Source organism: Manacus vitellinus, unplaced genomic scaffold, assembly GCF_001715985.3.
Source record: "Manacus vitellinus isolate BGI_N305 unplaced genomic scaffold, ASM171598v3 scaffold_14_pilon, whole genome shotgun sequence".
NCBI lineage: Eukaryota > Metazoa > Chordata > Aves > Passeriformes > Pipridae > Manacus > Manacus vitellinus.
This window is the reverse complement of record NW_021939063.1, coordinates 13760839-13787899: the sequence shown is the minus strand read 5'-3', so window position 1 is coordinate 13787899 and position 27061 is coordinate 13760839. Positions and strand designations below refer to the sequence as shown.

General features: G+C 35.9%; 1 protein-coding gene across 6 annotated transcripts in view; it reads left to right on the top strand.

The window, feature by feature from the left end:
* Window positions 1-27061, top strand: part of CACNA2D3 (calcium voltage-gated channel auxiliary subunit alpha2delta 3) — a 403064-nt gene that overhangs the window by 279711 nt on the left and 96292 nt on the right. For 5 of the 6 annotated variants that reach the window (XR_001920141.3, XM_018068539.3, XM_018068541.3 and 2 more), the window contains 4 exons: window positions 6592-6609; window positions 15633-15704; window positions 16377-16457; window positions 20411-20485. Coding sequence is in view for 5 of the 6 variants with exons in the window: in XM_018068539.3 (XP_017924028.1) it covers window positions 6592-6609; window positions 15633-15704; window positions 16377-16457; window positions 20411-20485 (246 nt within the window). In the remaining variant the exon portion in view is untranslated. The remainder of the gene's footprint in view (window positions 1-6591; window positions 6610-15632; window positions 15705-16376; window positions 16458-20410; window positions 20486-27061) is intronic. The other variant, XM_018068538.3, reaches the window with a different exon arrangement.

The following is a 27061-nucleotide window of genomic DNA, read 5'->3' as shown; positions in this document are numbered from 1 at the left end:
AAGGGAGAGGGACAGAGAATAAGGGAATGGAAGAGGAACCTTGATACACCCCCTGGTGCTTCTGGCAGAGCAGCACTCTGGATGCACAGAAAAAATGGCACTCTGTGAAAAAAAGATGGGAGAAAAGGGTAGTTTGGGATAATTCAACTATACATGCTCTTACAGCAGTTCCCATTTTAGACCATGTTGGATGATTAAAACTGTTTTAAAAGTACAGTTCCATTCAATACAATCACAGTAATGCTAGAAATCACAAACACAGTTAATAAATCTAATTTTTAGAAGACATTCTGGCTTGCTTTACACGTTCATTAGATCAAATGCACTTTCATCTATCCTCAGAAAGGGGTTGTCTTTAGATGTTGGTCTTACATTGATATGTAGAGCAAGATTTAATTAAATGCAAGATCAAAACCCCACTAAACTCATTGCAGGATTCTCATTGATCTAATAGGTACCGCATGAGGATCTTGTTTGGTTTGGCTTTGAGGCCAGTATGGATTGTATTGTGGGAGAAAGAGGATGTGTGTTTAGATCCTAAGAGGATTTATGATTAAGAAATGATTTTTCTTTTCCTAGAAGGACAGTCAAAGAACTTACTCTTTTTCCAAATGTGAAAGGGCATTTATGTGAGAAGAGATGAATAAACAAATATGTGTATATGCACCTATCTTCTGAGGTTGATTCTTTTTTCCTTCCTTTTCTTCCCTCCTTTCCTCTCCTGGTAACTCAGAAAAAATCTTTACAGTATAAAGGGTTTGCTTAGGTTTTTTTCACTGAAATACAAGTGTGATTTTTTTTTTTCTTTCCAGCTCTTTTTTTACTCCAAAGCAGTTATTTTTCATTTAGTAGACCTATTTCTCTGGGAAGAATTCTCATGCTATTATCTATCGTCCTTCTAACAGCCTTTCTAAACATCTCATTTAGAAATAATTAGCATTAGTAATAATTAAAATGCCACTATCTGTCCTCTAGAGGTGGTACAAAAGTATTAAGGAGAAAGAACCTCACCATATAATTTGATGCTGTTTTACATCTCACAAAATGTAATGTCCACAAGTATGTTGAAAGTTTCCACACAAAGTCAGAGAGCAGATGCAGGCAGATATGACTTAGTTGACTGTTTGAAAAGTTGAGCACGTTTAGATTTTTTTTTGTGTGTTGATGTTTCTCATTTTAAAAACAAGATTGTTAGACAGTGTATTAGAAATTCTTTAGTCATTTATATTATTAAGCAGTTAATTTATTTTAGAAAATGTGTAAAATGTTCAAAAGGTGGAGCCATTTTGTTAAAAAGATGTTAAGTACATGTAATTCGTTAGTATGCTCAACCTGATACCTTTGCACCTCTTGTGTTTTCATATTTCACAAGAGCTAACTTCTTTCTTCTCTGTCATTTTTAGGAATCCTTTTTAAAGACAGAACTAGAATTGTAGTTTTCATTTATATTTTATGACTCTCTTCTCCATAGCAACATTTAGATCTCCTCTGATGGGCGTACTTTGCATGCAGTGCACAGTCTATCCTTGACTAAAATGCTGTAGTTTCTGAAAAATATGTGATAGCTCAGTAAAACAATTACGTGAACAAAGAAGGATTTGCTGTTAAATCCCTTGAAAATTCAAGTGCATTTTCCTTAGAGATGTCAGCCCAGTGAGGTGCAGGTTAATGTCATACTTTTAATATTTATACTGAAACCTTAACATCAGGAATGTCCCAGTAGGAGGCTGAATTTTATTTCTTCATCTGTGTGTGCATGTAATCATCTGTGATGCCTGTAGTATATGGTTCTAGAAAGAGGGGAATAAGTGCATAGATTGTAAAAGAGAAATCACCAAAATCATAATATTTAAATACTGTATCTTATAGCAACTAAGCAAGCAAATTTTAAAGCAGAAAGTTTACATTTACTGTTAAAAACTAAGAGTGTGAATATTCTTTCTATTCTCTCCCAAGTCTTTTTGCCTTTTATGGGAAGAGCTGGGGAAACCTACCTGGTAATGTGTGAAGTGCTTTGCATTTCTGCATTTGCCACAGCACTTCATATCCTGAAAGTGTATTTTTAAAAAGTAAAAGTTCTAACCCATACATCCAGTGCCAAATTCGGAGTCAATATGTGACATGAACAGGATGAGTCTGAACATTGCAAACATCGTAAATGTAGCGATGACTTGAGGTTAAATTTAGTGCAGCTCCGAAAGTATTTACAGAAATGGCTGTACTATCAAAACCATATTCAGACTTGTTGATTATTTACTGACATGTTTGTAGTTAATTCCTATTGATTTTTATCGTATCTGATTGTGAAACAATCAAGTCCATAGGGCTGTCAGCATTTTTCTGTGACTGGTGACATTTAAAAGCTTGGCAGGAGAATAGGTCTGTTGAAACTAGGTCAGTGAATGTATGATAAGAGTTACTTTTTTATTTTTCAATGCTTTAACATAAGTACATTGCAATAATATATTTTTTTATAATGATAACTTCGTGCAATTATTGGAAAAATAGAAAGTGGAAAGTTAATTTCAAGATGATATATGCTATTTTTATTTCTTTAGTAATAGAAGACAATTTTCTGGTATAATGAGAAACTGTTGAGTGTAGTTTAGTCTTGCAAAAGATTTGGGTTTTGCTATTCAAAAAAACATAAGGTCGAATTCTGATCCAACAGAGTAGCTCTATAAATCTAATATGTTTTCCTTTAAGACTTTTAGACATGGTTGGAAATCTATGACATACATAGTGTTTTGAACAAATTGTTGAAACAGCTATAAAAGATTTTAAAAGTGTGTGGCTTTTTCTTTTGGAATTATCACTAAAACACAAAATCAGTCTTGATGAACTTATTTTGTTAAGGATGAAAGGAGACAGACTTTTACGAGACATTTATCAGAACTCCTGGTCCTATAACATACTCCTCCTGCTTCTAAAGACAGTATTTCAGATCTCTCTGTGGTCTTGTGTGCTGCACTCATATTGACCTCACAGTATCTGATCCAAACAATAGTGCAAAATCCTTGCTGTTGGATCCCTTTGCCTGTCTAGGGTTGTTTTACCATGTTAGAAGTGACTGTGATTGTTCTTTTTCTGATAATACCAAACACATTTCCATGAAGAGCTGGAAACAATACTAGATTATTTGCAAATGTGGACAGCATGACACTGTGTGCAACGATGGTATTGAAAAACCTCCTGCAGTTGTTTATTCTGTGTTACATTGTGTGACAGGACCCCAAGTTGACCTGAATTTGGGAGTGGAATTGTCAACATGTCTTACTGGCATCAGGCATATTGTGAACCTCAGGGGGCTTGCAGTTTCTGAGGAGTAATGTTTTAAAATCCAAAAGAGAATAGGAAAATGTGAGACAGCAAATGGCCAGGCTTCCTCCCTGCATCTATGCCCCATCATGTGTATTCCTTAGAGACAGTCACCAGAGAGAGGAAGAGACAGTACTAGAAAACAAATAGGAACAGGAGGTACTTTGGTATGGTTGGAGCTGAATAAAACCACTGAAAGGGCAGAATTTATCATGGGTATAAGTAGAATAGAAAGACCTGCAGTGCTTCAGGGCCAGGGAAAGATCACACAGTTTATTGCAAAACTGCCTCTTAGCAGTGTGTAAAGCAAACCACAGGAATCAGAGGTACCCACTGGGTTTTACACAGAGACAGGCAGTTTTTAGACTATCCAATAAAGGGTCAGACCAGAGGACTATTACTATTATTGTTAGGAAAATTATTTGTTTCCTATGGCCTCCCAGAAGGGGTAATGTCAGACAAACCTCCACAGTTTATTTCAAAGGAATTTGTAGCAATTATTAAAGTGAATTGCTGACATATAGGATCTTGCAACAGCCAAGTTTCAAATCAGCAGTAGAATGAAGATTTATCTGACTTGAACAAAGACAGATTTTTTTTTTTTTTTTTTTTAAGGAAAAGACTGTGAACCTGGATTTTGAAGCTTAGGTGAAAAGTTTCAAGCCCAGGAAAAAGCATGATGGAATGTAGATCTTGTGTGCTGGCCTTATTATTCTTAATCAAGGTTGTGACTACTAATATTTCAGAACAAGGAAGTATTCTTGATTTTATAAGAGGTTATATAAATTCAGCAATAGATAATACAGATCTCTAATTTGTAAATGCTTATCAATGTTCTCTTGAACATAATCTGAGTAAAAGCAATAGGGATGTTTTCATATGCAAAAGTGTGTAGCATCTAGTGTTTGTGGTAATTATTAAAAGGAAATCCTCACTTGCATTCCATCTGACTGTAACTCCCTCACATGGCCAAACTTGACCAAATTGTATTTATCTGAAGGGATGTGCTTAAGTAGGAGTAAAGTCAAGTTCTGAAAGGAAGTAGTAAAAATTACATCGAAGAGTAATTAATATTTGCATAAGAATTTAACATAAACTTGAGGTCCCAATAGAGCCTTGTGTGTGTGCATGCATTTGCGTTTTGGCTTTTTTTGTTTGTTCAGGTTTTTAATTCTTTTGTTCACACACCACAAAGCCCCTACACCCCTTTCTTTGAACCTCTCTCCCCTGTCTGGGACCATCAACTTTCCAATTTAGTTTGAATGTTATCTTCAAATAAGAATTTTTGCAATGATACTTCTGTACCTAACATTGTATGTGCTGCATTGGCTGCCTTGACTGCACTTGACATAGTCTTTGGTGGAAGATGGCATACAAATTAGCTCCTTATGAAAACATGTGAGTTTGATATGTCTAGTGGGCTTGGGGAAACCATGGAGTTCTTCAGGATTTATTCCCAATTTGGGGGTTTGGACATCATTCTTCACTGCACCTGTCTTTATCTCAGATGCCAATGAAAAGATGCTTGTAATTTTTCCATGTATTTAAGAAGAAGATGGCATTAACAAAAAAAACCCCACAAAACCAAAACCCCCACAAAAAAGTGTTATAGAGCAAACTGGTTTCATTGCTATAATAGCAAATTAAAATAAATCATGTTGCAACAATCTTCTTTTGTCTGAATGTAAAAAAGAAGAAACTTCCACTTCTCAGAGTTGAAGTAGTTAACCAAGTAAAAAACTAATAAGTAGTTAAACTTTAAAGAAAGGCTTTAAAGTGCTCTAACCTGTTATACCGGATTTAGATCAAGTGTTTACAGTTCAGAGATATCTGTACTTTCTGCAGCAACCCTCGTATATGGTTCAATGTAATCAATTATTAAAAACCCCGGGCTTTTAAAGAAACACATAGAGGTTATACTTTAATGTGATCATGGTTTTGTATTTTACTATTGGATCGCTGAAGTTTTGGGATGACAGAATTTTACTTGCAGCAATTGTCCCTGCCATAAATTATGTTACATTTTATATTGTGAAAACAGAGAAATTGTGGCTGGTTGCTCCCAGTGTTTGTGGATTAGAGATCATGTGACAGTTCCCTTTTGTGATGTGGTCTGATGTGGATATCTGCTTTTAGCAGAGGACCTCGTGGAAGTTGTTTTTTTTTTTCTGTTTAATTCAGAGCAAGGACAAAAGGTCAGTCAGAAGCTCACTAGAGATCTTGAAGGTCTTTTTTGCATTTGGCATCGATTCACCTGCCTGTTTCTGTGTTCAACTGATGCTTGTAAAGAACAATTTGTATGAGGAAAACAAATTTTCTGAGAAGGTGGATTTAGCACAAGGCTAAGTTGCTGTGTATGGTGCATTTCTCTACAAGTATGAAGTAGGAAGAGAAGAATTCAGAAAAAGGGAAAACTGTATTGGGCCTATAATACTTTGGTTTTCTGACTTCCTCCCCTGCAATGGGTTTTCTTTTTTCTAAAGTGAAAACAGAACCCATCCTTCAACTCTTGATAACCAAGGTATTTTATGTGTAATGGAGTCTCCTGCCTGCTCTCCCTGCCTTTCTACGTGAGTTGTTGCTTACAGTAAATACTGTGCATACAGTCAGGGTTGTCTAAGAGCAACCTTGTCTAAGAACAATCTTGTCTAAGAACATCTGTGTGATATAAATATGCATATATGCATAAACACTTATCTTTTATTTGCATATATGGACATATAATCATACTTGTCTTTACAGCACAGAAATGTATTGTTCTATGCATAATGTATTGTATATTATGCATGTATTATAACATGTTTACATAAGCAGTTACTAACTTTTTCTTACCATTTTGTTTTTCTTTCCTCTGTTATGGAGAATATAGCCTTCTACTTTAATATGATAATCTGCTCTTGGTGTCCATGTCATTTAAAACTAAAGCTGTCTTTATATTGAATTATATTTGTGTGCAGGAAGATGGAACTACTTCACAGTTCACGTGTGATACCATATCTGATGAGAAAACAGTCCCTCTCTTAGTGTTGTGATATTTAACAAATTGCATGGTGCTTTTGTGATACCTAGTAGAGAAGCTGTCAACTCATAAACTCCATTAAAAAGCCCTCAATAAGTTAAATCAATTGGCAGTGTAAACCTGGTTCCTCTAGTTTCTTTCCTCTCTACTTTGTTTTATATTATGCTTATGATTTTATTAATACAACAGCTAAAGTAGCTGTTCAAATTAATTTAGTATATAATGATTGCTTGTTCTGTTTTGTTGTTTTCCAGCTCCCTCAGGCTCAAAAGGTAAAATATTTTAATCCAATCTTAGTCATTCAAAGCAATCACCAGTCCTTCATGTTTCCATGGTGGTGTGAATGTGGTACAGCAGTGATCAGTGAAACAGTTCACTGTGAGGGGCTCTGGACTGGGCTGCAGGAAGGGAGCTCCCATCCAGCCCAACTGAGGAACCTGCTGAGAGCAGCTCCTCAAATATATGAGCTATTTTAACATGATAGGCATCTAGTAGCCTACAACTTTGAAACAACAGGGAGGCTATTTTATCAACAATTTGAAATAATAGTAAGGATTACAAAATATAAAACCACCCCATTACTCCATGTGAAACATCTCTGGATCATTTTGTCTCCTCAGAACCCGTGGTATAGCTGGTACCCTTTCACTGATCCCCACTGTATCTATCAGCACACCTCTGAACACATTCAACATTTGACTTCTCTAATAGGTTGCATAGTTTTCGTGCTCTTGCCTTTCAACCACTTCTGCATCGATATGGTATGATAGCAGAGCCACCACTGCACATCATAATAGCACAGTGATTGTGGCAAAGTTGAAGGATTGCTTGATGCCTGTTGCATCATCCTTATATATTTCACAAATATAATTAAAGCTTCCAGAAGCTAGAAAATGTAGATGATGTTTTGTGGTGTTGGTAAAAAATATTAAAATGAAAAAAGGAATGGAATATGCTGGGAAATTGCAATACTTACTTGTCCAAATCATTCTTATTGTTCTTGGTAACGTACCTTTAATAAGGAGACACAGCAATTAATCAGATAAACATCGTTGATAAATTATGACAAAAGTTCAGTAGTTAATGAAAGCTATAGGTGAAATGATCTTCAGTGAATAGCTTTCAAAGAATGGTGAGGGCCTCCATGGAAATCAGAACTTAACTCATCATTAACTAACTTTTTAGTTTAAAAAGCAAGAAATATGATATGGGAGCTTTTATTTTTATGATGCTATGTATATTCGAAATTTTCTTGTTCATGGAGCTCAGAAAATTCTATTACAAATCTGCAGCTAATATGCTGTTTTGTGACACTGGGCTGTGTCTGTAGTTTGTTCTTGTTTTGATAGTTGCAGAACATGGTACCAAAAAATGTTGCTTTTTTTTTTTTTTCTTCTGGAAATAGATGGTTTAAAGAAATATTTTGTTTACAACTTCCAGGAAAAGTAGAAGGACTCAAAGAGTTGCTAGACTGGCTAACTTTGGCTTTCTCATATTCACCTGCTTGTCTAAATGTTTGTGCCAAATGCTTCTCTTAAGTTTGCAGAAAGAAGAGAGAGTGAGGCTATAATGTGCTGGTTCAGAATGATACAACCAGTCAGGCTGTTTACCAGATTGTGTCATGTAGTACTGTATTATCTATTTTGCTGTCCACAATTCTGAGCTATTAAATAATATTTTGGTACAAATTACTAAAGTTCAAGGGTAGTGAGAAAGCACACAGTTTTCATAGAAGGTAAAAAATGCTGGAATTTAGAGTACTTATTCCTTGAGCAAACTAATGCAGAGCTAAAACCACATATTGTGTACATGCCTTCATAACTGGTGAATTGTTCTAACTGACTGTGGACTGCTTTAGTGCAGAAAAAGAGGAGAGGGGTGGGAAGGAAGGAATGGGATGGGGAGGGAGGACAGACACACGTAATTCCCAAGGGCTTTTGATAACTTCAGGCAAGAAATATTCCTTTTTATAAGCATGGCCTGACAGCTTATGAACAAAATTAGAGAATCTCTTGCTCTCTGCAAGGTGAAGGGAAGCAGCACAGCTGATGCATGCCTTTATGAATGACTTAGTCACTGGTGTACATGTTTTGCCATATGGTGTCTGAACTTGTACTGTATTTTTGTTGGAATCTATGTATCATCCTGCAAATGTTTTCTCTATAAACATTTCAAACAGTCATGTCTCTCTAAACATGTTCACTTTAATCTTTGAGTGATCTGAAAGAAAAATGTGGCATTTCAAGTTTACCTTTACTATTTTATATCCATTATAAATAGTTCATCATCTTGATGAAATGTGTTATGTCTTATGTGTGAAAGACTTTGGCTACAGTCTTTTCAGTGTTTAGTCAATGTTCTGTGGTGATTAGCTATCGATTTTGAAGACCTGTAGGTTCTCAACCAGCAGTTAAATAACAATTAAAACTGTGACTGTTATGCTCTCTGCTCCAAGTCAAACCGTTGCAAATTCGGAATGAGGAGTTTAAGGTGGATATGTCTGTTGTACCATGATATTTGTCTTGAAAAGATCTTTGTGATATATCCTACACTTAAAATAAGAAATAATACAGAACCAAAACGAAAGCCAACAAAAAAACCCTCACCATAATTTCAGGCAATAGAGATGCTGATTTACTGTGGTTATGCAGCTCTCAGGACAAAATATATCTAGGAAGAGCTAATGTATCTGAAAGAAAGAACCACTACCAGACAAATGAAACAAATTCATTTGAATTTTACTTGTCCTCTATGTTGCTTTTCTGCATGTTTTTAGGTAGCCATCCCACAGGGCTGTGAAAATAGCAGTAAAATAAACTAATAACTCAAATGTATCAATTTTCAGATTTGGTTTCCAAAATGACCTTTATCTTTGAAATGCTTAGGAAAAACAGCTTTTTGTATTCATCAAAGAGGAAAAGCTATTCTTCCTTAATAGTTAAAAGAGGTGTTTTGTTTCCTAGTAGGAAAGCTTTACTTGCTTTCTTGAGCAAACACAGCAGGAGTCAAAAGCTGTTGCTCTACTCCTGCTGTGATGTTTTGTTCTACTTTGCTTGAGTGAAGAGGTAGAAGTGAATAAATTAGGCACACAAATCAGAAACAAGTGGTGGTGTTTAGGAACATTTAGGATTTTTTTAAAATTATTCTCTCATGAATGAAATCATATTTCCTCCATATAAAAATGTTTTGATGATATTTGTTGCCAAAAAGTTCCTGACAGCTTTCTTCTCTCTTTCTGTGTTATCCCTTAACTTCTGTAAGTAGTGCTGTGCCCTCCTTTTATCTTGATGCTATCATCTCTCAGCTATTTGGGAGCATCATTTATCATTTCCTGCATCATTTACCTTATACTTTGAAGAGTTGAATTAACTGTCACTGGGAATAGAAAATAGAAAATTTGCAAAGCTGCTATTTTGTTGAAGTGCATGACTAGTGATTTTAGCATTTTTATAAAATGATAGTAGTTAAGTTGAATCTAATGAAGTACAAAATAATCATAAACAGTTTGATTTAGCATTCCTTTGGATCTGTTTCCTGCTGATGAGATGCTGTTGTCTCTCAGTTTCATACTGTATATAGTGATCCATTCAGAAAACCATGTTAAAATTTTCACTTACGTGTTAATTACAATCTTAAATTTAGTTTCCAAACTTCTCTCTAACATTCCTCAACAAGCAGGCTGACTTTCATAACGTTTTTGAGTCAGCAGTTTATGAACTCTTAGTAACTATTTTGCAATATGAGAGTTTTTCTTGGCGTTTCATTTCTGTGTGCTAAACCTGGAAATGACTCTTTAACTTAATACACCCACCCAGGTTCCTGTATTGTCTCAGGCCATAATTTAAATCTGTGCCAAAATAATAGTTACTCCTTATTCCTTTACTCTGTATAAAACACCAATGTGTGTCATTATAGTTGCACAGCCCTCCCCAAACAGTTGCTCAGGTGCCTCCCTTAACCCTGCTTAATTCTTTGATTCAGAATATTGGATCTAATTTTAAGTCCTCCAGGTATAATGGCCATGGGGTCTTTTCTGCATTTCTGCCTGTTGGTGATTTGATTAAACAGAGCTCCTGTTGTGGGATGCTGAAAAATCAACTAGGAACACTGTAGATCCAGGGAGATTAGAATTCAAAAGAATATTATTGGCCTAGAGATTATTCTATGAGAAAATTTGGGCATTGCTGTGGTTATTTGATAGTTTCCATGAATCAGAATTGGTGGGAGATTAATTTGACTTTACATGACACTGTTTGCTGCAACAGATACCCTGTTCTGTGGAAATGCACTACAGTTATTGCAATCCCATATGAGTGCAAAAATGAAGAATATGTCAAGCGAGAGAAAAATTTGTCTTACTTTGTTTTGCTAAACATTGTTTAAATTGGGAAATGAAAACTGCATAAAATTAGCACTACAGAACAGTCCTGCTAAGATTTTCTAATATATATCATAGACATAATAAATCCAAATTAAAAGTATTTTTTTAAGCTTCAGATCTCATATTTTCTTGGATGAATATTTGTTTCATCTGGTGAAATTTGATGAAAAATTTTAGAAACCCTGTCACAAGTTGTGGTTGTCTAAAACACGAAGTCTAAACTCTGAATGATACTAGAAAATATATGAGGTTTAGATCTCAAAATTTATTTCCTTTCTGTGATTATACTTCTAAAATCAGCAATAAAAAGTAGAATTGCCCCATCAAATCTGCCTTTTATTTAAACCAATTTGTTTATTGTTTACTTCGGTGGGGGTTTTTTGTTTTTATTTTTTTTTATTTGTAAGTAAAAATTAGGGTATGTGTATTTTTAACACATATAAAACCACCATTTCTTAGTCAACAAAAGTGAGACAGTATTGCATAATGACTTAAAACAAAGGTCAGGAGTCTAAGAAAAGGTCATGGGCTTCATTATAATAATTGCATGATATATGTAAATAGGAATAACAAGGTATTAGCAGTGATGGATATGGATGCTACTGACTCTGTGTCAGAAACTCTGGACAACCTCCTGTAAGTCTTCTTGACTATACACCCCTAAGGAAAATGTTTCAGGGATGCATTTCGAATTCCTCTTTCTGTAAAGGAAACACCTAAGGAAATGGATATTCTTTCCTGTATATGCATTTCTGGAGTAATTCCAGAGCCTGCCTTAGTCTTTATCCTGGGAATGGATGCTAGTGCTGGATGGGAGGCTAAACTTTAAGGGACTCACTCTAAGAGGATCTTCTTTATTTGTTGTTGCTGGAAATCTGTTTGGGGTTGGTCTGAGGGGAAGGTAACCCTCTACAGCAGAAGAATTAAAAGATGTAGAAGTTAAATCTCCTTCCAGAAGGAATTTTTCTCCAATTATGAAACTATTACAGCTAGGCATTACAGGTCTGTGACTTTCTCAGAGAGTAAGTTCTGTTTCTTTACTCTAAACACCCAAGAGACATTTAGCCTGGGAATGCGTTTTTCCTCATTCTTGAGATTTTTTTTTTTAAAGGTTTGTTATTGTTTGCTCAGCATTTTATCAAATTGAGTGTCCATGGCCCTTGTACAGTTTTCTGCCTAAAACTGTTACCACTGCATTTTTTCAATAGAGCAACTTCCTGTGGCAGATCACTGGTGCTGTTTCTTTCATTCATCATTTCAGATGATGAATGTAGTGATAACTTACCAAATACTAGGATCTAGCTGAAATCTGTGTTTTTCTTTGGGGGTCTAGTTTTACTTTCTCTTGCCAATGTGATCCAAAGTAGTAATTCTGAGACAAAACATACTGGTGCAAGTTGGACAAGCTACAAGAACTTATTTTTTTTGCAATGCTATTAGATGAACATTTGAGAAATGAATATTCCATAGCATAATTCATTCCAACTTCAAATTGACCGCCCTCAAACACTGAAGTACATGTATTTTTACTCTACCATGGTAATTCCATGGTTTAGAGAGCCATAGGAATAATAATAATTAAACTACTTTTGTTTATTTGAGGGTATCTTTCCAGACTTGAAGGAATAAGAAACATCTGAGAGGCCGTACAGTTCAATAGTCTCCCATGTGCATGAATCCACACAGATTTAATATTTCACTGATCAGAATTCCCATAAATTCTTATTTAATTAATTTGAAATTTTTGTAGGTTTATTATCCAGTCAAACACTGTCAAATAATTGGCATTTTGAGGCTAATGTTGCCCTGTATTTTTCTTGTAATGATGGTTCTTCTTAAATGGTGGCAGATGTCTTCTTAAATATTCTCTCACCTGACAAAAGAGGTCTACTACTTTGACTCATGATGTAAAAGAGGTGGGAATAGCTTCTACTAAGGGCAAAAAAGAAGGAAAATGAAAATATGAGGTAGGAAAAAAAATCCTTAAAAATATTTCCTCTAAAAAATGTTTGACTACAGTGCTTTTTTTTTCCCCAAGCTTACAAAATTCTTTTCTATGACTTTGACTTTGTGGTGTCCAATGATAAGTTTGGGAATCATAATGAATGTTTACATTTTCTTTTTGAGAAAAAACATTCAGTCATTCAGAGACTTTATAATTATTTACTGTTTGTGATAGTTAACATTTTTCATTGTGTTAACTTCTAATTAAATGATGATTAAAATAAAAATCCTAGCCAGTCCTGAGGATATCAGTGTTTGCTCTGAATATAACTAATATGAGCTGAAACTTTATCAGTGATTAGAGCATATATTAGTGGTTTGAGGTTTTTTTCCTCAGAATCACTAAATTTTTCATACACTTGCATGAACTGTTAGAACTCTGCTACATGTAAGAAATTTTCAGACTTGAAAAGCAACAATGCAAAATACCTAGATCATTACTTCCTTTGGATTTTTTTAATGGACTCTAGCATTAATTGTCTTAGCAGAAATACCCAGTGGCTAACATTCTACTGTTTCAAAGTATTTCTGCCAAAATGTCATTGCCCAGGGAATCAAGCTCCTCCCCAGCAGATAATTCTTCACTATCTAACAATTTTTGTGAAGCAAATGCTGCAGCTTGAGTTGGTGACTCAGTAAAACACTGCAAATTCGAGTCATTACTCAGCCACTTATTTGCTGACTCCACTTATGGTAGTGGCCAACAACCTGTTCATCTGCCAAACTAACAAAAAATCAGACAGGCTGGATTATACAATTGCAATTCTATAGAAGTGATTGCAGCAGCCAACTCTAGTTGGTACTTGTAGATATCTCTCATAATTACAGGGCAATCACTCTTGCATGCCCCCACAATTAGTTTTGAGAGTTAGTGAGCTGTTCTTTTAGAATTTTCAAGGAACTCCAGTGTGTGTGTGGGGGTTTCGCTATTTAAAGAATTTCAAATACCCTAAAATTCTACTGACAGTCCCTTGGCTGCATCCTATCCATTAAATTGTTTCCAGTGATCTCTTGAGAGTGAGTGGACTCATAAAGTAATACTGTTCTGATACTTGACAAATACATGATGTCAGAGAAGAACAACCCTGGGCAATCATATAAAATCTCTAAATGCTCCAAAATATCACCCCATAATCAGCAGAATGCTTTTTCATTCCCTGGTGTGTGTGAGTTTGGGACTATTGACTGTGATACCTCAGAAGGCTTCTCTCCATACTAATCATGTCAGTGTGCTTGACTGTACTACTCTGGCCAAGGAGAGTCAATTCTTACAGTAATTTGGCAACATTTGAGTTTCAAGTCCAACCTTTGAACTCCCAATATTTTGCCAAGTTTTTGATTTTGAGTTTTTTTTTGCTTAGTAACTTACTATTCTTCTGTAATAGATCAAGTTTTATATTGGGGCTGGAAATATCTCCTCTTATTACCAAGGAAAACAAAATAAAGAAAAAGGAAACACAATCATAAGTTGGTTCCATCTCATATCCCTAGTGATTCCTTATTGGATGTAAACTTTCTTGACTCAACCCCATTTGTGTTCCTGTCTGATGTCTGCAAACATTCCTTCTCACCATAAAATAATGCCCTGCTTCAACAACTATACTTATTTGGGAAATTGAGATCCTGCTGAAGTAGGTTGGGAGCTGCAAGTCAAGAAATTTTCTAGATTTTATTTGTCTGATTTGTTATTGTGAAATATGCTTCATGAGCTATCTTTATCATTACAAATTACTTGTTTCCTGAAAATATGGGGAGCTAATAGCTGTTGCTTTGTTACAACAAAACCTTGTAAACAATTAAAAAAATTGCAAAAAACAAAAAAAGTATTAGAAATTCTACCTGTAGAAATTCTACCTGAGAACAGAAAGTGTGATACTGATGTAGGAGTAGTAGGAGAATATTACAGTTGCAGTTGGGCATGACTGTCACCTATAGTATTTCTCAGGAAGTTCTCCTCTATGGCCCTGTCCTTTTGGCTAAACTTTGTGTTCTACGAAATCTCCACTTAACATTATAACTGTGTCATATTTTTAAGTGTTGGATAAGCCTCTTCAACTTCAAACATCTGTCCCTAGAAACAGAAAGAGTTTAACAGTGACTCTCAGCCTCCTGCTTGAGTTGTCTTTCATATGTAGATGGTGAAGATGTACAGGCACACACAGGAGTGCTTGTCCTGGGCATGCACTTAGTCTGTGCCTTAGGGCAGAGATTTAGTCTGCCCAGAGGGCATGAAGAGAGATAGTCTGAGCACTATCACTCTCCTGTGGCCAATGATAAGCATTCTACATGTTTCTCTTGAGTGGAACCAAGATCAGAAGATCTCTTTTCTCCCTAAATTGAAGAAATACGTTGAAACCTGATGTGCTGAATCAGCTAATGCTTCATGCCACCTCTGTCCAGTGAACTGAAACCGGCTGGAGCAAAGATGCTCCCGGGATCTTCACTGGCTGTCATCCTTTCTGCCGCCATGCTGGCTGATGAGATCTCAGCCTGGACCCGAACAAAGTTCGTGCAACTCATGACCTCTTGTTTCGAGAAAACAGCCTGAGGCAATTTTGGCAGAGCTGCCACTGGGAAAGATGTAGAACAGACCTCCAGCTGCTTTGCTACCGCACATGCTGCTTCCACAATCCACATTTCAGCCCCTTCTCTCATGGGAGGCTGCAGTAGGAATGAAGATGAGGCATCTTTCCTGTCAGTGGAGGTGGTGGGATGGTTAGAGCTGGTACAGTTCAGATGGGGCCGGGGCTGGGCTGGGCTGCACTGACTGCAAGTTTAACTACGTAAGTGTCGTTTAGATGAATTGCTTTGTCTCATTTAAAATGAAAAAAAAATGTAATTGAAAAATGCAATCACATGTCTGTAATTGTTCCATATTTCTTAGAGATAGTATTTCTTTTTCAAATGTAGCTTGCTGATGATCAGGGATTGGTGTTGATGACAACTGTTGCCATGCCAGTATTTAGTAAGCAAAATGAGACTGTAAGTATTCAGACTATTTCTGTCATGTGACAATGACGTGACTGCAATGAAGTTGCTTTCAGGGACTTAATAAGATTTTAGCCAACTCTAAAAATTTTCTTCTCTTCTTATTTTGTCTGCAGTTAGTATCCCTTTATTAGCATAAAAATGTGGAAAAATAATCCAAATAACTATACTCTAGAAACCATAGTAAAATGGTAAAGCTCTATGTCTAAGAGAAAAATCTCAGATGCCACTAGGCCTTTGGGTTTTCTTACTTCTGTATTACTTTTTTACAGAAAATAATCTATATAATTTTCAGCTTTGCACTGATATAACACTGAATTTATTTAGATTATGTTTATGTCTATTTATCTTTAATAATTTAACAGATTATTAAAGAAAGTTAAGTGTACTTTCCCCTTAATGCTTCATCTTTCTCTTTTGTTTATGAAATGGCAGGAGATATTGGGAAAGAAGAGAGCAACATTTTTAACAGTAGTTTTAAATTGAAAACCTGTTTTGCATGTGAAAATTTTCTGTTGAAGGACTTGCTCTCAAAAGCTTGCATGCCTTTTCTATGTGAATTGCAGATTAAGTAGAAAGGAGCAATATTATTGATTAAATTACTGCTTGATTGGCTGAGTTCTCCACTTTTTCAATAATTTGTCTGTATTTTATTGTTCTTTTCAGAGGTCTAAAGGGATTCTTCTGGGAGTAGTTGGCACAGATGTTCCAGTTAAAGAGCTTTTAAAAACCATTCCAAAATACAAGGTAATACACAAATGATGAGATATCATTTATACTCTGTATAATACCCAAATTATAACATAATTTATTTCATATGTTGATACTGTTTGCAGTGATGTAGCTCCATTATTTCATTCATTTTCCTCAGGAATTGTAGTTCTGTAATGTCTGAGATCAAATGCAGTTTTTAGCACCAAAATTAATATATGACTTGATCTTCACATTTTTGGATCAATGTGCTTTAGCAGGTAATACTAAGTATTGTCTGTAATAAAATCAGTGAAATTATTCAACCACACAATCCAGCCAGAATACCATGGAAAATAAGCAGAAATTCAGGCTGAAAAATTCTGTAACTTTTTATGAAAACCTATCCTTAACCTGGCTTTAGGCTTCCTGTTTGTGTGTAGTAATTCCTGTCCAAATTCTGTGGCTCCTGGAGTTAAAGCAAGTGGCACATTGTTCCTTCCTAACCAGACAAGTGGTTCCTTCTCTCCTCCCCTGTATTTGTTAGGTATTTCCCTCTACTTAGTTTTCCAAAGTCAGAGACAACTTTACTATAAAATTCTTAAAAATTAATTATCATTAAAGTTTTATTTGATACACTGTATCTCTTGAAATGTGTTTAACTCAGTGAAAATAAGCTTCAGGCAAACACAAAGATATAATTACTTTTCATTTAAATTCAATGCAGTACATTAGTATGTCACTACTTCTCTATGTCTGAAATGTTTTACTATGGTGCTCTTTTATTCACAAGTGAAAATTAAATTAATGTTTTCCATTTAATTCCTAGTGGAATTTTTTTACATGACAAACAAGCATGTAACATAATACTGCAGACAGCCTTTTTAAAGAGTGCAGGTATTGGAATAGCTACTTTTTGACATGCACGCATACTGAGCATAAATTTGTATATCATACTTTCCTCTAAATTGCCTGCCATGCTCTTATTTACTGATTTCTAAGAGGGTGAAGGAAGAAGCTGACTTGTGACTGCCTTTGAATATTGTCACATGTGTTTGTAGATAATTCTAGTTAGGACTAAAAAATTCCTCATATCAGTTTTAATTCTCATTTGAATACATTAGCAATTACCAAATTATTTTCTGATTAATATACAGTAACTAAAAAATCTAAATGAAATGAGAATTTGATTAAACTAATGCATAAAATAGTGGCAATAGTGTTGATAAGGTGTACTGGAGTAATTTCCTGTGACCTGGATCCCATGAGGCCAGGTGCTATGCAAACAGAACAGAAAGGCTGTCACAGCTGGAAAAAAGTTGGACACTATGGGAAGAGGCAGCAGATGAGTGCACACTGATATCAGAACACAGGGACAGAGACATTGCTGGTCAGGATCAATAACAGGGAACGATCTCAGTGCACTGACCAACAAAGTTTGATAACAGCAACTTATATGTTTGTGTGCAGAAATACTGCATCAGTAAAAGGTAGAAGAGAAGGGAGCAAAATGTGCCCCTTTGCAAAATTGGAAGCAATGGAACCAATCTTTGGAGCAGCCTTCTAATGAGCTATGGGAAGAGCAAGTTTCATTTGTAATGAGAAGGAAGAACAGTGTTGTGGTACCTGCAGAAATAAAAACTTGGCTGTTCGTGGCTGGGTAGGAAAAAAATAAATCACAGTGACATTATTCCTAAATAATCTCTAAGATTTGGACATAGTCTGAATGCAAGAACTAGAGAGAGTGGGAGGTCTGAGTAACAGGTATTGCAACAGAGTTAGTAATTCAGAAAAGGAAAAATTTTTTAAGAAATGGGTTTCTGTGAAAGCAATATGAGATCCTCTTGCTGAATATTAAACTTCTTATTTGAAGGTACATTTTATACTGCAGGAGATACTGCAAGTGAGGGTTATTACAGGAGGCACCAATATCATGCAATAGAGTTAGATTAGTGAAATCACTTGAGTTACAACTTCCAGTCTCACATACCATAAACAAAGACTGCAATGGCAAGAGCATAATCACCCCTGGGACCCATTCCTGTAGAGGCAACACACAAAATAAAATTCACACAGGGATATAAAATGATTGCTTAGAAATAGAATTCTGCTGACCTGGAATTCTCTTGGCTTCGATGAGAGGGATTTTATGCCAGAGAAGATGGGTAACAGCAACAAGCTATTTTCAGCGGTTGTTATCTAGACTAAACTTCCCCAGATGTCAGTGGCAGTTTCTCTTGAATAAGATGGGGTTGAATTTAGTAATACAGGACTTCCATGTGGCATTTTAAAGCAGTTAGAAAAAATTTTTTTTGTTTCTGAATCTGCAATTTAGAGACAGAGTTCAAGGTTTAAAAGGGCAATGCTGCTGTAAGTGGTAGTATCTCTCAAACCAAAGCATTTTAAGTGCAGAGACTGTGTAATTTCACATATTGCCCAGAACACAATAAAATACTGCCCTTGGAGTCTGGGTACTTTTTCCTGTGAATTATACCACCCACATTTGTTTCCTTACCTGACTTCCATTGCCTGGATGTCATTCTGCAGTTACCAACACAGACAATTATACTTGAGATCTGCTATTTAGCCAACAGCTTATTCCCTTGTCATACTATAATAGGTAAAATATGTCCACTGTTATTATTTTGGTTATCCCCCCCTTATGAAGAGATGCCAAGAACATATCACCTTCTATTACTTTCACTGAAGTTTATTGCTTTAGGAAAACCGCTAATTTATGGAACAATCTTCTATATGGCAGATACAGTCGACCATATACAATTATTCACACAGAGACACTATAAATCAACCTGGTATGCTTTCCCTGTGACCTCGCCACAATATCGTACTCTGGTTTATACTTCCAGAGAATTACAGAAGCTGCTGGGCTTGCTCTCCTTTTTGCCCCTTCAAAATGATTCTGACTTGTCAGCCTTGCCCACATTGCTTCATGTTAGACAAATTCCTAAGGACCCACTTCAGCAAAGCATTTAAGAATGCACTCAAGTTAAATAGAAAGGTTTTTAAAGTAAATATCAAAGCAAGATAGTTCTGGAATTTTGAGTTTGATTTTTATTTTGGTTTTTTTTTGTTATTAATAGCCCAGTGCATTAGGTTGATTAAAAAAAAATATGGGACGTTGTATTATGTTACTTCAGAATTGAAAAAAAACAGGTGAGAAAGGATAGTGAGATGTGCTCTGCATGGCAAAAGTTACCTAGTGAACCTGCAGAAAGATTCTACATTAACAGCAAGTTTATGCTAAGAAGGGATGTTTGAATGACCACGTGAATGATTTGAAGGTACATTTATTGCATTCAGTGGATGCAATCAACTGTGTAATAGGCATATTGTTAAAGACTAGTATTGTTATTTAAGTAAGTACAATGCTAAATTTGATTACCTATACTGCTAGACCTCATAAAGTATCTCATTGCCCTCAAATAATCTCCAGTTCCATTTAGTACAAATATGTAAAGTTAGAGGAGTTTCTTTAGTAGAAATATGCCTTCTGTGGCTGCAGATGAACTGGAATTAACAGAGAGCCTATAAGATTGGAAAATGTAAATATCACATATGACAGGTCACTGCTTGCTTACTATAGCTGTGCATTCATTATCTTTGATTTAAATGGTTCTTAAACAACAGCTGTTGAACAGGTGAAGTAAGCTGTGCCTCACCACTCCTGGGAATAGCTGAATTTACAAAATTCCTGTACCTCTGTGCTTTGGCACATGCTATGGTGTGTGTCCCAGGCTGTGGCATCTCGTACATATATGTGATATATAATTCATTGTAACACAACAAGGGTTACACAACACAGAAACAAGTGCCCTGCATAGGAGAGTGTTTGTGACATTTTAAAATTGTGCTACATGCTGAATTCATCACAAGGTCACCTCCTCATTTTCACAAAATGTCAAGGATCTTTGCCTATGTTGTGATAAAACACTGTGTGGATAAGGCTTATGAATTGCTAATTAGTATTTCTTTCTCATTTACTTTTACAGTTAGGTATTCATGGATATGCTTTTGCAATTACAAACAATGGATATATTTTGACTCATCCAGAACTTAGGCCTTTGGTAAGAATGCTATTTATTGATCTATTATATTTTGCTATATGTGTTGCATTTGTTTTTTTTCTTAGTGTGAATAGTGTAATATACATGAAAAAAATTAAATACAATAGTCCAGTTACTTTATATGGCTTTATAACACATTATAGTTCTTGGTAAATTTACATCTGGAAACAAAGGTTAGCATGAAAAAAAACAGGGAAAATAAATATACAAGTTGCTTCTGCAGAAGATGCAGACCTCCATTACTGCAAAATAGCAAAGCCAAAAATTGCTATAATTATGTTCATTTTACAGTGAAATGGAATGTTGGAATGCTCCAGCACTGTGTAATAACCCCTATTTGTCATGCTAAAGTGTTAAAGTTAATTTAATATATGTGCAGAAATGTCACTAAAGCATATTTTTAAGCGAAATAGGAGCACTAGAGATTTTTGTACTAAAAGAGAAATAGCAGCAAATTTTACCTTTAGTTTCCTTATCATCTTGTTTGCATTAATCACGGAAAGAAAAATAAAGTGCCTGTTATGCAAATGTTTATCAACTTGACGCCCCAGAGAACTGGTACATTCCTGGTTGCATCATTGTTTAGGAACAGCACTTGCAAGTGTTCCATCACTATCAACTCCCAGCGAAGCCTTGGTATTAATAGTTCCACTGCTGTATCCACATGGCTGCCATATGGATTTCTCTTGCAGGCACTTCAAGTAATGTCTGATTTCAACGATATTTTAGTGGAAAACAAACATTAACTGGGTGGATAATGTAATATGAAAATTAAATTAATGAAAAGCATGATTTATTAAGTCATTAGCGCATCTGATGTTTTCATCCAGCGAAAGAATTTGTCTTTCTGAGATTTGGACTAGGAATTACACACTTAATTAACATTTGTATTTGCACTTATTGTTTCCCCATTTATTTTTTAACTGGAATAGAGCTTATGAAAAGTGGAACAGGGAAACTTCAGTAGGTGAATGGAAAAGTATTTTCAGAGTAACTTGACCGTAAAATGGACAGACAATCTAATGGCAAAGCAGACCATAGTATCTTGGAAGCAATCTTAAAATAAATGATTTAATTGTCATTTTTCTTCCAAGAATATCACCCATGATTCTGGATGGTGGATTTTTTTTTACAACTGTGGAAAGGAGGACAATACCTGTAGAGAATTTGGCAAATTACTGACCAATAAACAATACAATTCTCAGAAATGGCTCTTGCAAATTATCCCATTGGCTTTTTCACCATTTGGTGGTGAGTCACTAAATCTACATATCCAGGTATAGACAGCTCAGACCCCAGTCCAATTAACATGCTCCAGTGACTGTTCATCTCTACACTCCCCACAGGTGATTTGTCATGATGATAAATTTATATCTTCTTGTTTTATGGAAATTAGGACGTCTGCTACCCAAAATATAAATATTAGAGAGTGAAAAACTTCCAGATTCTACAGAAGCAGTTTACTTTAAGGAAGGCAGAAAACTAAATCAATATGTAACCATTTCACCCCTCAGTAAAATGAGTTTTGTTACCATGAGATTTTACATATTGAGAAGTGCATATGTGTAGGTTTTATGAGATTAATTCAGCATACCTGGACACATCTAGTCCAGAATCTCATTTCCATGATTAGTTCCTGAGGAAGATGTAGGAACTAAGAGGATGTGGAGAATCTCTTTTTCAGTGTAAAATCTCAGCAGTCAATGTAACTGTTAAGAGTTTCAGTAGGTTTCTCCTCATAAACCTTTGATTCTGACATTTTAACATTTCAACTTATTATAGTGGATACTTCTGTTACCCATACTAACATATTCATTTTTATCGGTCAGCTTGACTTCTCATAGTAGTGATTTTTCATATTCTAACCATTCTTTGCACGGTTTTTATTTTTAATTTGATTTTTAAATTTCATTAGAAGTATTTCTTATATTACGAATAGGGAAAGCAGAAGTTCCTGATCTATCTTTTCTTTTCCATTTCTTACTTTGTGTAGTGATTTGTGGTTGTTATCTCATTGAATCTGCTCATCACAGTAAGAAACCAATATTTTCAGTCTTGCTGTAATGTTTTTCTACTCGTATTTTTCTGCATTGCAGTATTTTGTTGTCATGTTTTCTGTATTTTTCTGACCTCTTGTTTGTCCATTTCTCCACATTCTTTCCTTTTCTGACTGAGATTGCCTGCTGAGCTTTATTTGGTAACCATAGCAGAGGCGAGGCAGCAATAGGGGCTGCACAAAACCTTAGAGCACTTGGATTATATGTAAAGATTTTTAATGCCCCTTCAGGTCTCTTCTGCTGTGTCTTCACTGCTTTGTTTCCTCAGCTAATTTGTCAAAAGTGACTTTTTGTGCAATGTTATCTCACATCCAACTGCGCCATAGATATAAACTAAAAAATTGCTTAAGAGAACCAAAGTTATGGGCACACTGACTAGATCTACATTTTGACTGTGTCATAACGTTCTGTATATTTTCCTACATTTTGCTAATTGAAAATATGTATTAGACTTTTCAAAGTCATTCAGCTCAGTGGTCAAAATGCTGAAATAAGTGTGAGATTTAATGTAAACTTTAGTAGTGAATTCTCTTTTTTTTGTTGCTATTGTGCGGGAAATACCAGTGTAAGGAGTTGTTGTCTTCAAAATGTCTACCTATTGCAATGAAAAGTGTGACAGGGGATTGGTTTTGGTTCATGATTGACCACTACCATCAGACTATTTTTTTCTTATTTCTGTATGTATTAAAATCCACGGGGGTTTTAATATCCTATTCCAAATTGGATATATATGCATGGGGTCTTATAGTATTCCCCAGTTTTTGTAATACAAAAATCATGACCTGGTCTTAATTCCTAAAAATGCTTTTGAAATTTCAGGTATCACAGGTACATTTGACATCTCATGTTTGCAAACCATATTTGAAAGTTCCCTATTCACAAGTCAGTTCTTTCAGAATTACTAGTATTTATTCATTATAGAATAGATATTTTAAAAACCAGATGGTAATGAAATCCAGGAGCGGTGGATAGCTTAGGCTGACAGAGGGTGTTACCCTCTCCCTTATTTTTATTATGTTTTAATGAAGCAAAAGGTGATTTGCTATTACTATCCCTCACCCCAGCGTACATCTTGAAGGCACTTATTTCATTACCTTATACAACCATACCTTTTAAAATCAAAATGTTGGGCAGTAGCCCATAAGCTGTCAGCCAGAGGAACTCATTGTAATATATTCATGGTCTGTTCATTTTTTGGAAGAGTCATTTTTACCTCTGGATTCTGTCAGTAGTAGGTAATGAGAGTCTTCTGTTGACTTCAGTGGAGTTTTTGAGAGTGAAGTGATTGCTGGCCTGGGTCCTTAGTTTAATATTGCAGGCCAAATCCTGATACCATTGTAACTAATGACAAAACATCTCATGAAATTTGTGACAATAATTGTGTGAAAATAGGCATGTAGGTCTGGAATTAGATAGTTCCCTAAAGATATTATCTAAAATTATTTGTATGTCTTAGAGTTATGTTCAAGTTTAATTGATTAGTGACTTGGTCCACACTGGTTTATACTTCTATTATATTTTCCTACAGTGCTATAAAACTAGAATATTACTGGACTCTCAAGTTCCTAACCCCAGTGGTTATATCTGTTAGTTCTGAAGCTGATGTACTTGTTTTTTAAGGAATTGCCTTCTGAAACACAAAGCAGAGAGGCGGGATAGCAAACAGCAAGGAGTGCTTCCTCTGGCACCAGATTTTTATCTAACACTGACCAAGTACATGGAATCACTAAGCTGGCTATATTATCTTAGCGATTATCCTCTTGGATTTATATTTAAAAAGGCTTTTCTTGGAAATTTCCTCTCTTGTTTCTCCTGCTGTTTTGGGGGTTTGTTTGTTTTGGTTTTTTTTAATAAGCTCGGCTTTTGGCGAGGACGATCAGTCGGGTGTCCGCGGGCAGCTGGTGGGAGGGATCGCAGGAAGGAGAGGAACGTGCAGAGTACTCGCAGAGGTTGTGACTGTTGCTGGAGCAGCCCCCAGACCTTTCCCATGAAGTGTCGGAGTGCCCGTTAACCTCACAGAAGCTCTGATTTTGTCTCCGTTCCACCCGGGTCCCGCGTCCCCCGCAGCGCCCCGGCCCAGGCTGCACTGCGGGGCCGGCCCAGGCGGTGGCGCTCCAGCTCCGCCGAGGGGCGCGGGGGGAGCGGGACGAGCTGCGGCGACACAGCCCGGGAACCCATCCCGGCTGGAACCGAGGTGGAAAATTGCCGTGGGCATCCCTCGGCTGTGTTTCAAAGCCTTTTTGCTTTCTTTCTCTCCCTCCTTTTTTTTTTTTTTTTTTTTTTTTTTTTTTCCCCAATCATGTATCACGAGAGTACGCTTTGCACGTCCTCGGGTATTACACCCTAAGTCGCCTTTCCTAGCAAGAGTACTCCAGTGGGAACTCCAAAAACTATAGCCGATGCTAATAGCATAACTTTTTTTTTTTTTTCAGTGTGGCTGCATCAGAATGCTCCAATCTGCCCAATTTGACGAAAAGTCTATACTTTTACAGCGTAGTGTTTTATTTTCCACGTGAGAATATTTTCAGTTGTGTGATGCAATGTTGAAAACCACAATTTACTGTTAAAAAAGAAATGTTTGGGAGTTCAAAAACGAATTTTGAGATTTTCAAGGCAGTAACTTGGTTTCTGAGGCTCCCTTACCCATATTGAAATGTAGACACGAGGACACAGGTTTTCCTCAGCAGCGATTATGGCAGATTGAATCACCTGCTTTTCAGTAGCCTCTTAACACTTGCAGTGTGCCAGGTGTTACACCGTTAAATTTTAAAATGTAAAATATGTCGTCACGATGTTACAGTTTGCCAAAGAAATTAATTTACTGGATGTAAAGGAAAGAGTAAGAAACAAATATTTTTAATTTAATAACAAGCGCCACATTAATTGTAGCTGCTTACTCTGTCACTGTGCAGTCTGTTAAAGGCTGGTGCCAGAGGAGAGCTGCTTTCTCAGGAAAGTGTAGTGGGATTACAGAGAAATTAAGGAATGTCACTGGAAGATTAGTGTCTGCCACAGTCACAGATTGCCACCGCTCTGAACCTTGTCTGGTGTCAGGGGTTTGTACTGTTGCCTCTCTGTCCCAATGTTTGCATGGCTTTCAATGAATAATAGCAAGATTGCTCCTAGGTTTTATGAAGCCCGTGGCTTTTTTGATTCATGGCTAGCAATGGGATTTGTATTTTTGTTCAGGGAGTGGAAGAGGATTTTTTTTCAGTAATTGCTAGGTTCATTTAGGGTAGAATACTCGAAGTTCCTGAACAAGGACCTTGAGTTCCTTAATTAAAGAAAATATGCATTTGAAGACAAATGCATATGTTCTTGAATCAAATTGCATCTATTATTCAGATTCTACCATTTTTTTTATAAAACTAAGATTAAAAACAGGTTCTGATTTATGAATTAATCTAATAAAATCCTTGATTATTAAGGATTTTGTAACACTTCTAAGTTTAAATCAAAATCTTCTATCTCTGAGAAGATGGAGGCATATATTCTTACTCTCAGTATAAGCTCTGGAAGGCTTGTAATGGGGGTTTATGAATGGCTATATGTGAATGCTCTGCTTTTCACTGTAAATGAATTCAATTGATACATTGCTTTCTGTACAAGGATGCATATCTTTAATTTGATCAGTCTTAGTTAGGGACAGTTACACACAGAAATCAAAGCCCATGTATAATATCACAATGCCCTCACCAAAATATGTTGGTAGTTTAGCTGCCTGAGTAAGTTACCATTTTAAAATTAGAATGTGGACTGTCACAATATATTGTATTAAGCTACAGGACCTGGAATATCTGAAGATTGCTAGATCAGTATTAAGTCTTTTGTAGCTGCAAATTCTGGGAAAATTTGTTTCTCCTAATATAGAAAAACAGAGAAATCCAAGTCTCAGGGGAAACATTAATGCCCCACTTAAGCAGTGTTAGCCTTTCATAAGCAGCAAATCTCATTTCTCTCTGGGGAGTCCCGCCTGGAACGTAAGATAACCTACACTTACCCTTGCTTTATTCAGCGACTCCATAAAACTCTACAGCTGTAGCTGACAGCAGAATATTTAAATGATTTGAACAGTGTAAATGCCTCACGTTCATTTAAATAACTGAAGAATTCAATCACTTGAATGCCAATGATTATTCCTATTGGAGTTTACATTTCAAAAAAAGACAGCCCATCTGAATCCCTGTGAGAGCATTAAATTGCTATCTAATTAGAAGTGCAAAATTACATATATTTAAAAGATAATTAAAGGTTTGAAGGCTGTTGAATAACTGGTTGTACATATAAATGAATCACTGAAAATTTGTTAGCAATATGTGAAGCTTTCTTTTATTCTTTGCTTTCAGCTTTGAAGTTAGGTATAACCGAGCTCAGGGGTTTAAGTCTGGTAGTATTAAGATAAAGGCAGATGTTTTTAATTATTTCTACTCAAACCCCAAATAATTATAAGCAGCTGCCAATTTTACATAATCCCAAATGACAAATCCTGAGAATGCAAATAAAATCCCAAATGGAGGGG